Below are 14,707 nucleotides of genomic sequence, written 5' to 3'. Positions count from 1 at the left end.
TTCTTATTTTCAAGTCAATATACACTAATGACAGTATAATTATAAACACAACCTTCCATCTCTAGTACTACATCACCTTAAATGCTGAACACTGGTAATTTAAAGCAGAGCATTATATTTCAAATTTTGGAATCATTTAACAACAGTTTTACATCTCAGGACTTGGTTTCATTGTCACTGCTTCACTAATTTATTATGTTCCTCATTAAAATGAATTTTCACAGTACCTTTATTAAAGCTTCTGCGAAATTGCCCTTTCTGAATGCTTAAAATTAAAAAGAAAGGTATGTTTTGTCCAGCCATGATCTAAAACCCATTCTGCCTGCACACATTTGGCTCTCACATTTGTGTATTTCATGTTATCAGTGGTCCTCCACCCTCCAATGTTTGTGCATTAATATTTCCCAATAAGTAATGCATTTTTTAAAAACACTGTGCTGTTCTGTTCTGGAGTCAGTCAAAGTTATCATCAAAGAGTTACCATGACCTTATTTCTCCAAAATGTCAACGCTTGCAGTGACAAAGACAAAAGATTCTCATTTCCTCAGCCACCACAGTGTGCTTAATCACGTCTGGATTAAAATTCATTTGGGAAAAGGCCCAACGAGTCACACGGACTGAAGTCATTTGAATTAGTATTTAAAACCATATAAATTAGCATTTCAAGATGAGCTAGAAAATGGAATGTTACGTAAAAAAAAAAAAAAAAAAAAAAAAAAGAGCCTTGTGGCCGCTTACCTGTAAATGGGATCCTGCATCACCATCATCTTGCTCTCATCCCACGTCCACTCCTTCTTCTGTGGAAACAAAGCAAAACCGTTCCTTAACACCAAAAGTAAGCAAGGACAAAAAAATCCTTATTTTGGCAGTTTAACTTTAAACTCTTGAAAAAGTATATAATAATATGAAAAAATAATGGTAGGGCACAATAAAAGAAAAAAAAAAGAATCTAATAAGAGGCTTTGAAATTAATCATTGTGACTAATCACATTTTTGTCAAATAGCAATATTTGACACAATAAGTTTTTCAATTCAAATAACTTTTGGTTGATGACTGAATATATGAACAGACAAATACATGAACTTAAACAACAAAAATGTTTGTTTCATTTCCATTTATCTGCATTTTTCATCTGTACACTACACTCAACAATTACTGCAAACTCAAAGTGCAATTATAGCGATTATATTCAACATTTTAAGACTTTTTGTAAACTAAAGCACTTTCAATGTCTTTAAAAATTGCCTATTATGGGATGGCTACACCGTTTGCTGGTACCAGGACTGTGGTAGCTAACGTTAGCTCTGGTGCTAACAGCAACATGTTTTGCATTGAGGTGATACCGTCGGCTTTAAGTGCTGTGGTGCTAAGTAAACTCTTTGTTGCACAATTTGCAAGAAAATTTTCTGCCCTTTAGTTTCTGATTCTTTTGTTCAGACATTAGGTGAATGGATAGATGTTATTTACCTTGCTTGACAGTTTCGGCGAACACTCTCGCCTTCCTCAGAAGCATCTCACTGACAGCGTGACGTGTCAGCCGGCAGATTTTGACAGCCGGCATTTTCGGCACGCCAAGTAGAGTCGCCAGATGTGCCGGGCCAACCACGCCCACACCATAATCACATGTCGTAGTGAGCCCAACGAACCCGACCATCCCACCAGGCATCCCATATCCCCTTCCATAAGGAGGTGATGGGAGATCAGGAGGTGGGCAGTGAGAGCCATGAACAGGGATGAGGGAGGCTTCATGCTTTCCCACACCTGGAACACCATACTCCAGAGGAAATAGGACGGCGGGGGATGTGGCATGCCTGGTGGGATGGTCGGGTCCGTTGGGCTCACCACGACATGCCATTACGGTGTGGGCGTGGTTGGCCCGGCGCATCTGGCGACTCTACTGGGCGTGCCGAAAATGCCGGCTGTCAAAATCTGCCGGCTGACACGTCACGCTGTCAGTGAGACGCTTCTGAGGAAGGCGAGAGTGTTCGCCGAAACTCTCAAGCAAGGTAAAAACATCTATCCATTCACCTAATGTCTGAACAAAAGAATCAGAAACTAAAGTATCAACAAGAAGTCATGATGAATGTTTTTGAGAGATACTTTCTGCACAACAAGCTCAATTCAGTCCCTTCTTCCTTCACTGTTCACCAAACTTTCTTGTGCGCTGACGTCACTCAGTGAGTCCCATGCACCTTCTTCATGGCTGGCAAACAGACTTTAGGTTCATTACTGCCACCCGCTGGGCTGGAGTGTTCATCAACGTTACTGGTGTTTCAGAAATTAGGGAACTGAGAATGGTAAGATTAAATGCGTTTTTTTAAACATATTTTTTTCTGTACATAATTAATTGAAATTAATGCGTTAAAGTCCCAGCCCTAATAAAAAAATAAGAGTGAACTGCATAGATTGTGTGTGTGTGTAGATACTATTACAGCATCATCTTTAAACCTGCAGTCTTCCTCCTGTCTTCCCTTTCTGTACTCAGAATAACAACACAAACACAGTCAATGCATGCTTATGATATATGCCTTGCAGTAGATGGCTTTCTTTTTTTAGACTGTAACGCCAATTTCCTTTTCTACCTGGAGCATCAGAAACTTTTCTTACACCCTTCTTAGGGTTTTCCATCATTAGTCTCGCCTTACTAGCCCATTCTGAAGGAACATAAGGGTCTCGCTGCATCACACTATCATTGTGCCCAGTGTTCCCTCAAAGTAGTGACTGGTAAAATTGTGGTGGAACATTTGCATGCAAACAAACAAACACGGTCATTAAAATGGATAATCCACCAAAAAAAAAAAAAAAAGAAAGAAAAAACTAGCAGGGCTGCCTGACTGTACAATCCAAATCCTCTGCAAAACTTGATATTTTCAACGTGGAATGTTGCTGCTCGGAGGATGTTGTTCCACACAGACAGTGGAATAAAGAACAAAGCTGACTGACATGATCAGCGCCTTATTATTCTACATCTGGTGAGTCAGATTTTCCATCATTAATTCTGTCTTACTCCTCTATTAACTGCTGTAGCCTACTCCATTTCCGTTGCTAATATTGCTCCTGTCTTTAGCTGTAAGAACTAATTATTGCCATTTGATGTAAAGCACATCGCCATCGGTGCACCAACAAAGGAAAGTTGCCACCGAATCCAGATTGAAAATTCTACGGTTCTGCAAATACAGAGAGATCTACCTAGCACCAAAGCTGTTCATTTATATGGAAAGGCTCTGCATTTGAACTTTAAGGCATTTTTTTACATTCATATGTTCTCCTATTGGCTGTCTATTTGATTTAAGCTACCTTTCAGTTTAATGTCATATTCAAAATGTCAACACGAGCACACAGAAATTATTTATATTGATTGTTGTCTTTGTTGATTCAGTCATTCTGTCACTCCTATCTCTGGGCTTCCATGGCCTTCGCCATACTCCCAGATGTAAATAGATTGCTGACGGTCACATTTGACATTTCTGCTTTCAGGACAAGGAACCAAATGAGACAGAAAGACAGGTGGCGCGAAAACATCCATCTATTGACTCTCCTTTAGTTCCAATCTGCCAATTAATCTGACATCATGTCTTCAATGGTTTGATATTTACCCAATACAGAGGGCATCCATACACATTGCATTTGCAACATAATCTCAGTTTTGGTTTGTATTCAGAAATGAAAAGCAGAGGTTTTCATGGCAACAAAATTTTCAGAAAATCTACTTGGACCTACTGTAAATTCCAATTTGAATTATTAGTTTTTTTCCAGTGTAATTACCACCAATTAGTTAATGGCTTTGTATGAATTGCCAAAACTACAATATATATGAGTCTCAGCTACCATTATTCTGGAGAGTCAATCAGAGGCCAAACTGGAGCTGGAGTCAATTGAGAATGTGTAAGCTGCAGTCTGTCCTACACTCTTCTGGCGTAATTCTACTTCCCTCCACCCAGAAGCACATGCAACAGAATTTTAAGCTTGGTGATCTGATGTTTCTTAATGGAGTTCACTCATGAAGTTAATGCCGAACTCTGCTCTAGTTTCTTCAAGTTGTCTTTTTACTCCTTTCTCATCTTTGAACTGCATACTTTTCATTTCCGCTCCTTCATTGTTTTCGATCCCTCTCAAGCCCTTTGTCCTCTGTAACAACCTCTCCATTCTCACCTCTATTTGCTGTCTAATTACCAAGAGGATCAATCATCACCTTTTGGTACATACAAGAATAAGGGACATGAATCCAAACTGCTTGTTAAAAGAGTCTAACTCAGTACACTAGACTACAGTGGCTTTGTAACAATAGTAGACATCTCACCAACAAAGACAAATCGTGAACATCGAAGTCAGCGTGCAGTGTTTCCAAATGAATACACAACAATACAGCCAGAGTCAATTAGTCATGGAGATTCATGACATTCCTGTAAACTACAGGGGATGTTGCTACTCAAAGCAGCCAATGTAACCAGTGATAACCTGCAATACTCTTTTAAATTTCATTTATTGAATGAATAGATGTATCATTTCAGTCTACTAGCTTGGTGTTTTTATTTGGCCCTAGACAGAAGACAGTATCATATAATTCACTTTACCAGCTACATTTCTGATTTACAACATTTTAGATTACAATGAAACAGACCTAAGATTTTGTCAATACAAAAATGCCCACACATTTTTTCTTATTAAAAGCCTACTCTGCCAATTTAGAAGTTCTTTTTTTTTGGAATTTCAATGGAAAGATATTAAATGCATGTAGAGAGGAGAAACACAATCACTTACTTTTTTCTTTTTTCTCAAGTTGACCTTCACCCCATCTACAGACACCACAATGTTGACTTTTTTCTTCTTGATGTTTTTCACCTTGAACTCATACTGCAGAGAGAAGACAGACAAGAATGTATTAGTTCTGGGGGAGATTAAGGTAGTCAGTGACATGGCTACATCCTCTCAAATATTTGCCAGAATATAAGAATGGGTCAGTCTGATGAGTCATGTTGAGAGGCAGAAAAAAGATTATACAAGCAAAAGAAAAGAGTCAGACTATAAAGAAGAAGAATCTTTACACATTTTTTCATTGCTTAAAAACACATTTACAAGGGTTACCTTTGTTGAATGAATGAGGACATTGCAACACCCACTTAACACTAAAGTCGTGTCTTTGTCCTTGTTAAAGGGAATCATTATACCAGCAGACAGCCAGGGACAATATGATTTTTACTCATCGGCGGAGCTATGTGACAATCTGTGTTGGTTTGTCTGTCTGTTAGCAACATTACCCAAAAACGGACTAACAGATTTGAATGAAATTTTCAGTGAAGGTCAGAAATGACACAAGGGCCAAATAATTAGATTTTGGCAGTGATGCAGCTCATAGTCTGTATTCATGAATTTTTAAAAAATTTCAACTGTCGGAAATGATACACCGACTGAGCAGCCTTGGCGAAGTACTGTACTCTCTGGGTGCTTTTCTACTTTCTTTCTGTTCCCATTAGAAGGGGAGTTTAACGTTATGTAACTACAATTAAATGGTAATTTGTGGGGGTGAGTTTGTAAATTCATTCATTCTATGCTCATTGAATGGTGTGATTCCTTGAGAATTCCATTGTGTGACAATGAACCTGTAAAACACAATGCAAAGATGGCTGAAATAGGAATTTGCAGTTCTGAGAGATGTAACTCACCAGCATTTAGCTGCAGCCACTGATAAGTGCATGAAAACAGAGGTCATTAGGTTACCATCATCAGCCATAAAGTGTGCAGATAGGCCCACATTTCTGGATAGCAGTTACCCAAATGTTGTCTAATGTATTAGATACCCAGAGAGGGAAAAATGCCCAGTTGCAACATCACAGCTGCATCTCTCTGCCTCTCCTCATCACTGCAGATTGTTTGGGACATAATGGCTAGATGGCAGCTACGAGCCTGGCTGGAGATCTTCCTATCACAGTTAGCACCCACACCCACACTATACCAGCTGAATCACCTGCTTCACGAGAGTCTGCATAGACTCCTCCGTGTACAACTCAAAATTTGTGTCAGCGCAGCAAATGTGTTACAATAGCAATAGTAGGCAGGCTCAGCATTCATTTTCATGCATGCAATATGGAGGTATGACCTCCTGATATGTATCAAACAGAGTCTCCAGGATTGACAGCGTTAAGTCAAGAACAGATTTATGAACCAATGTATCAGAATTTCCTTGAATGCGTCAGTTTTGGAAAATTATGCGCAGAGGTGTACATGACACTAACCACTGGTGAACTATAGATTGACTGGGGAAACACCAGCAGCATAGTGATTTTCAAAAACAGAAAATCAACATGCGGCTGTCAGTGGTGAAACTGTGGCAGGCTATCATACATGTCAGATCAATGTTTGACTCTGAAAGTGTCAAACATCTCCACAAATATATGAATAGTTGCAGGTTGTTGACTGCTGGTGGCTGGTTGGAAGATGTTAACATATTAACTAAATCCTAGTACAACACTAACAATATTCTGATTTAAACACTTGATCAAAGAATAAGTAAACAACACATGCCATTATTGATATACTCATCAATCACTTAACACTGTCGGTCACTGTCTAAATATATTTCACCTCTACTCATCTGTGTATTTGACCACTGCTTGTGCAGTATGTGTCATTTTGCTAAGGGCTAGAGGTGTGATATTTGGGATTTTTGGGTTAAGTAAATCAATGAGCCTCTTGAAGCAAATTCATAACCACTCATAATTATTCACACCCACTTTAGTCTTTCTATTGACTACAGACACAATCAAACCATGAGGACTTTCTGTTTTTTGAGCAGGCATCACATGCTAGCTTTTCATCCTTGACAGCTTTGATAATCAGTACAATGGAAAAATTCTGAGAGTATTCATAAAGCACCGAGGCTTAAAATTCAGCTCTGGAAGTACTGAAAAGGGATCATCTAAAGGTACGCAAGGGGAACTGAAAGAACAGAAAATTCCTGAGCAAGACACTTAACCTCGACCAAGATTTGTAGCAGAATATGACAAACATCCCTGCTGAGTGAAAATGGCATGATGAGCAGACCTCTGCCTCTACAGTCAACATATACACCATAAATCAGGCTGAGGCTGCCTCCATCACCTCCACCACCTGTAATGGTGCCATTAACAGTGTCAAACAACAATACTGCAGCAGGCAACCACAGCCAGTACTAAATGGAGCAACACTGTTTGCCTTTCAACGAAAAAGCAGCATAAAATGGGTCGGTGGAACAGCCTTTATGTTATCCTGTGTTCATATTCAAGTGCTAGGACATGCACAAACACACTTGCAGCCAGGTGATTTCACCAGCCTCCTCTCATAACCCTCTGTATATTGATGGTATTCTGAAAGAGTGGGGTGTAATTAAGTTGTATAGCACCACCTGCCATAGTAGCCTGGAGAGACATTTATTTCAAGTACCGTCTGTATGTCTATTTCAGTCTGTCGACACCCTCCCTCAGTTGTCGAGTTGATATGTCTTGCTGGGTGATACATTTCTGTACTTCTGAAACTGGAACATGGTGAATGGTTCACAAGGCAGAAATTATACATGGAGAAGCAATTCTATCATGAACTGAAGTCAAAACTCCTCTAATCCTGAGAGTCGGCAGAATTCAGCCTGCTCAAATTAAATTCTGGTCTAAGGTATTGATGCTCATGGGAAATCAGTTCAGTGCAAAGAACTGAGAAATTGAAAGTTAAGAGTGCAAGAAAACAGCAACACCAGTAAGAAATGATTGTTTAGGTAAAGTTGGACGAACCTGGTGATGGCTGACTTACTTCGCTACTTCTGGTAAACACTTAAAGGACAAGGTTTGGACTTTTGTATGACACTGTCCAATGTCACCAGAGGTTCTTTTTACCATCACATTGAGTCCTTTTAGAAGCAGGCAAACAATTGTCATTGTCATACAAGTTTATCACATTCACTGTTTGGAGTCAATCACAAATAAATTAAATCTGAAAGTAGATGTCATACTTGGCCTTCATTTGTCAACCTGTCCTTCTATGATAGTTGTTAGTTTCTCTGTCAGTAGATTGTTTGATTCTCTCACTATGTCAATATATGTCTTAATCATCCGAACTTCAAAAAACTGGATTTGAGATGTAGGCATGCATTTATTTATTTCAAAAATGTCCAAAATGCCAACATTTTACTATTTATCAGAGCTAAAAATTGTTAACAGTTTTTCTGCTTTAACAATTTTTGATTGGTAACTAATTGTCCAGATCTGTCAAGAAAAAATTTGTAAACATTTCCGCCAATATTAGAAGTGCCAGTGAGAACTTGGAAAATGTTGTACATATTGACTTTTGACATTAGGCAAGCTTGCTCAGTAGAGGTGTTCAAAGCAAAGCTAAAGACCCACTAGTTCTCTGCTGCATATGAATCATAACTTGTGAGGTACTGTGTCTTCTTAGATATTGTTTTTATCAGTTTTATTGTTATTGTGTCTTATCAGCCATTGTTTTTATCAATTATCATTTTATTGTAATTTATCTGTTGCTTGCCCTGTAAAGCACTTTAACTTGAAAGTGCTATATAAATAAAAGTTATTATTATTATTATTATTATTATTATTATTATTATTATTATTATTATTAATAATAATAATAATAATAATAATAATAATAAAATATCAATTCTTATATTCTAACATTTTTTAAAAATGCATTTCTGTATCTATTGTCAATGGTGTTGCATCAACTGTATCTATATCTCTCTAATTCTATCTAATTCTGCCGTTTCCATAGAGGTGTGGGACTTTATATTGCCTTGAAATATATTTCAGCCTAGTCGTCATCAAAGTAGTCATACAAGTCCCTTTATGACTGGCAGTAAAAAAATTCTCAAGTTCTGCACTTAAGGAAAACCCATTAAAGGAACAGTGTGTAGGATTTAATTGCATACAGCGGTAAAGTTGTGGATTGCAACCAACTGTGAGCCCCTTCCTCACCCCTCTCTATTAAAGAGAACCATGCTGTCACTTCAATGTAAAAATGTGAAATCTCCTCTTTAGAGCCAGTTTTCAGTTTGTCTCCTTTGAGCTTTAGTAAAAAGATGGTGATGCAGCATGGTAGACTCTATAAGAGAGGACCTGCTCCCTATGTAGATATAAAGAGCTCCTTCTAAGCTAACAATTCATATTTACAAGTAATTATACTCTAATGAATACATTATTGTGAATACTAATGTTACTTTTCTGCTAATAGATTCCTAAATCACACATTATGGTACTTTAAATCAGAGTCTGTAGGTGTTCAGTAGAATCACCAAAACTTAAATCACTCAAATTTTCTGCTCTCTTGACTCATAGCAGGTTGCAGGGAAAAATAAAAACTAGGGCATTTAATATGTCTCTATCTGTATGCTTAGAGGGTGACTTTATGTGTATGAATGGTCGGAGTAGAACAGAAGAGATGACAGAAGGCAGAACTCAAGTCCTTGTCAGCATCACTCTGTGAAAACACTATTGGACAGGAAGCGCGTTTTATATAATAATTCTGTCAATTTGTCTCTTTTGTTGACTCATGGATAAAAAGCATGAGATTAATTTACCAAGAGTTCTGTGACGGGACCGCTATTTCCAAAGTCTCTGCAGCTTCCTGCTTGTTGTTTAAAATTATCTGTAAAGTGCTCAGACAACTTGCCTATTAGTCAGTCAACAGAAAATGAATCTACAACCAGTCTTAGATGTTTTAAGCAACTTAACAAACCAAAAACCAAATGCAGCTTAACGCAGCAGCTTCTCTAAACATCGATATGATGATGACTAATAATATTTTGTGAGGCAATTTTCTGCAGTTCAATGTCTAAACGTTAATTAGAATGAGAACATAATAAGCAGGGAAAACACAATCAAGCAAAAATGATTATATTTTCAGAGTGTTAGACTTAGGTATGCAATTATACTCTGTATATAGAGTGGAGGACACAATTGTTCTCTTCAGATTAGTGTGCTGTAATACTGATGGTTTACTTCAGACAACAGACTTGATTGAATCTAATATAATGCATGATTATCTCTAGATGCTTGTTTGTGTGTGTTCTAAAAGGTATGGTGAAGCAATTAACAAATCAGAGTTGTGTAATTAGGATTATGAATAGGCTTACCGGCATTTGTATCAACTGTAAAAGTTGTTGCCACCCTACTTTCAGGAATATCTTTCAGCTGCACTCATTTATCCTTTAGGTTCACACTTTGAGGAGGTACATCCTGGACACAGCAGGGCTCTAGAGCACCAACAAACATTTTCAGTGGTCACACTGGTGCACCCAGCCTGTGTGTGCATGTATATAGTGTTATTTTCATTTTCCACCTGCATTTTGCATCACATTGCAAATCAGTCTACAGCAGGGGTGTCAAACATGCGGCCTTCAGGCCAAAACCGGGACGCCAGACGGTCCAGTTCGGCCAGAGGGATGACTTTATAAAGTGTAAAAATTACAGAGAAGACATTAACTGTACATTATAAATTTGTAAAACTATAAATTCTAAATAATTTTGAGACCATGACAAGTTGTTTTAATCATAAAAAGCAAAATATAAGATTGGTCATTGTTCTTTTGTCATTTTGTGTCTCATTTTTGTAATATTTTGTCTTGTCTTTTTTTGAATGACTTCTTTCGTTTGTCTCATGTTTTTGTCGTTCTGTTTCTCGTTTTGTGTTTCCTTTTAGTCTCGCTTGCGTTTTTTTTTCTTATTTTTGTCATTTTGTGTTTTGCTTTATTCGTTGCTTTGTGTATCACTTGTGTCCTTTTGTGTGTTTTTTGTCTTGTTTGTGTTGTTTGTCTACTTTTTTTATTATTTTGTTGCTCGCTTTTGTCATTTTTGGTCTCGTTTGTGTCATTTGTGTAACTTTTTTGTCTTGTTTTGTCATTTGTCCATTTTTTGTCACACTATCTTTTCTGTCTAATTTTTTGTCTCTTTTTTGTGTCTTTTCTGGTTATTTTGATCATAAAGTAAAATACTACATCATTAAGTTCCAGGTACCTGTAACTAAATGCTTTGTGCTTTTGTAGATCTATAACTGTTCTGTAAGCTGCAATGCGTAAATGATAAACTGAGGCATAATATTGTTGAAATTTCACTTATTTTTCTTAAGAAAATTAAGGTTGTTCATAATGTTTTGTAAAAAGATAATTCCTTAAAAGTGAATATTTTCAGAATGTACTTTCTGGCGTAAAAGGTAAAATTTGGAACTGTCATTATTTTTAGGCTACTATGCTTTGATTTCACTGGTCCGGCCCACTGAAGATCAAATTGAGCTAAACTAAAATGAGCTTGACACCCCTGTTCTACAGTAACAGAACTCCTGCTGGATGCTCTGCTAACATGTCTATAGTTTGTAGCTGGCCACTAGGATTGAGTAAAACAGCTTACCTGTTTAAACTGTGTTAAGACTTAAAATTATGCATAATTAATGCCATGATTCCTTTGAGTGACAGGTGGATGCTATCACATGAAAGTCCATGACCCAGAAATGTGTACATGGCTCGCCTCAGCTCCACTGAAGCACCTCCTCTTTGCTTATATTTGGATTTACCATTAGTTAGGAGTCAGTGCACTGCAAAGGAGAGTTCATCCACCTATATATGCAGTCCACCGTTTTCATGCCCTTTATGCACTTTATTGGTGCTATTTCATTCTGGTAATGGTGTTTACTTTTGTTTGCTGACTTGCAGTGTTCTGGCTGTTTACTGCTGTCACACAGTATTATCCACTTCCATTTAATATGCCTGTTGTAAACACTGCTGATGCTGATACCAGCTCCGAGCAAAATCATGTGGGGTGTCAGGTCGCTTTTCCTTTGGGAAGGGGTCAGCAGATTTTTTCATTGAGGAGGGGTAGTAGTCCCCAGTAATTCTGAATGCATTAATGACCAGTCAATAATAAACCCACCACTCATCACTGCTGCTACCTCCACACCTATTGTTCATGTGTATTTTTGGCCCTTTTCTAGTATCCTCCTGTGGGAGAGGAGCTAGAGTAGGCAGCTTACAAGGTGCTATTTTCTTTTTCATTTGTTATTGTCAGAGTAAAAAAATAAATAAATAAATAAATAAATAAATAAATTTAAAAAAAAAAACAAATATATATATATATATATATATATATATATATCCACAGCATCATGGTCTTTCTTCCTAATAACACAATGCAGAAACCCACCAGTTACACTTATTATTGTAGTTTCTAAAGGTACAGTAAAATATTTTTGGGTGCACATAAATGATGTACTTGTGCACTTAAAACGTGACAAAGTTAGGTGAAAACGTTAGTAAAAAGTTTGTTTAGAGACTTCCACAGAGGCAACAATTCACATTAGATTTACACTATCATTCAAAAGTTTGGGGTCACTTAGAAATTTCCTTATTTTTAGAAGAAAAGCAGTTTTTTTCAATAAAGATAACATTAAATTAATCAGAAATACAGTCTAGACATTGTTAATGTGGTAAATGACTATTCTAGCTGGAAACGACTAATTTTTAACGGAATATCTACATAGGGTTACAGAGGAACATTTCCAGCAACCATCACTCCTGTGTTCTAATGCTACATTGTGTTAGCTAATGGTGTTGAAAGGCTAATTGATTAGAAAACCCTTGTGCAATTGTGTTAGCACATGAATAAAAGTGTGAGTTTTCATGGAAAATGTGAAATTGCCTGTTTGACCCCAAGCTTTTGAATGGTAGTGTACGTTATGGTGAACCCTCAGAAAACTTGTGACTCATCAGGAACAACACAAACAGACTCAACAGTTAGGTATCCCTCCTTTAAAAGCACATTTGCACTTTGTCCACTAAAACCACAATATCCAAGGGCATTTTTATTGATAGCTCAGGTGGTTTTTACAAAGGGATCTTGAAATGGACTTGGTGAATGAATGACACACGTGACTTGAATGCCCATTGAAGCTTCAGCTGAAATGAGAACAGCAGCAGACAAAGGCATCAGATCTGTGAGCACTGATAAGAAATCTTCAAAGTTCTCCGAATTAACACATGAAACAAACAGAAAGGCCATATTTCCATCATATTTTCTACATTGTTTTTCATTGTTTGACTCAAGATCTTTTAATTACATCGTCTTGTTGCATCTTTCTCTGCAGTGGTTTAATGGTGCTCAACAAAATTAGTGTCACCAGCTTTTTTGTCAACTCCCAATATTTACAGAACAGTAGTAGGTGGAAATGCACATTCATTTTAATTTTCTTTTGATATGTTTTTTTGAAATTCAACTAACTTTCTCCAAATATTACATTTGAATGTTTGCTTAAGAAACTCTGAAAGAATATGTTTGTTTACAATGAAAACTCCACTGACCACAATTCACAGAGAAGATGTGCCTTATTTTCTGGTACAAAAATAAGAATATGTTGGAAAACACCATACATTAATTGAACCACTGTACTGAACAAAGGACAAACACATAGATACACACCGTAGTTCTTAGAATATCTTTACATCCAGTGATATGTGGGAAACTGAAACACTTTTAACATGTATTCTTCTCAAGTGCCGAAGTTCATAAATGTCTATGTGTCAGAGTTTTATTGCTGGTTTTATGGGCATGTTGTCATCTGCTGTAATGTAGACTGTGCTGCACATGCAAGATTTAAACATTAGAATGTCTGATAGATGGCATGATTGACCTCCACAGAGATGATTACACCAGCATTTTAACATAATCCACGCAGAGTCTGGCTAAGTGTATGCAGCATACTATAACAGAAAGCACTTATTGCTAATAACCTCGTCTATTCCTGTCTAATACGAGCCAATCATCGAATCCACATCAACCAGCACACACCCTCCCTAGTCCTTTCAGCTTCCTTACTAAAATATGCTATGACTTATAATACCACTGCTTTATCTATCTGTACGATGTAAAAAAAAAATCAATACGAGTATTTAAAACATGTGTCCCACAGAAAGTTCTGCACTTGAGGAATTGCATAGGAATTCATTTTATCCTGACAACTGACTGAATTTTACTTTTCCCTAAAACGCAGCACCGCTATACCAGAGCAGTAGGTGAGAATGTTTTAATGAGCACAGCTATCTGCTCATAATACTGTTAAGGTCATTTAGGCTAATCCCCAACGTCTCTGCAAGATGGATTTGCCAAGTTCCCACATATAAAATCCTATTATGATCATCATTTTAACTGCAGCCTCCACATTTTTTTGACACACAAGTAGGAAAAAAAAAGGGTTGCTAAGATGCTGATTCACATATAACTAAAAGCCTCTGCACTCACACTGTGCACTGATTAAGAACTGAAAACAACATAATGCCCTTCATGATACACAACAGTAATTTTCTTACACCGAACAAAACACTCAACAGAGGTGAACTTCATATTTATGAATAAAAATAGAGAAACATTAATTTGTTTTTAACGCTGCACCAAGGAAACCTCCATTTCAACCCTCTGTGTGTGTGCCATGCTGCCAGCTGCTGTTCAGGATCAAGCGGGTTAAAATCAGACCAGTATTTTGTGAGCTTTCAGTACTTTCAGTCAGGATCTTATCAAGTGGTATTCTTCTTTAATGTGGTGTACTTCCCCTTTGAAATGCTCCTATTTCATAGGGGTCGCTCATGTATCCCACTGGGCTGAGTCCCAGCATCAGAAGCAGGACATTAATAGCTAAGTACTTTTTTGGTTGTAAACATCTCATCATGCATTTGTGATGTTATTT

The 14,707-nt window shown here is 37.3% G+C and overlaps 1 protein-coding gene across 3 annotated transcripts in view; it reads right to left on the bottom strand.

Moving 5' to 3' along the window:
* Positions 1 to 14,707, bottom strand: part of nos1apa (nitric oxide synthase 1 (neuronal) adaptor protein a) — a 216,954-nt gene that overhangs the window by 137,908 nt on the left and 64,339 nt on the right. For all 3 annotated transcript variants that reach the window (XM_023289231.3, XM_055016632.1, XM_055016633.1), the window contains exons 3-4: positions 4,763 to 4,855; positions 739 to 797 (exon numbers count right to left, since the gene is read on the bottom strand). In XM_023289231.3, the coding sequence (XP_023144999.2) occupies positions 739 to 797; positions 4,763 to 4,855 (152 nt within the window). The remainder of the gene's footprint in view (positions 1 to 738; positions 798 to 4,762; positions 4,856 to 14,707) is intronic.

The sequence above is a fragment of the Amphiprion ocellaris genome, chromosome 2, assembly GCF_022539595.1.
Source record: "Amphiprion ocellaris isolate individual 3 ecotype Okinawa chromosome 2, ASM2253959v1, whole genome shotgun sequence".
In the NCBI taxonomy this organism is placed as follows: Eukaryota; Metazoa; Chordata; class Actinopteri; family Pomacentridae; genus Amphiprion; species Amphiprion ocellaris.
This window is presented reverse-complemented; position numbering and strand designations above follow the sequence as displayed.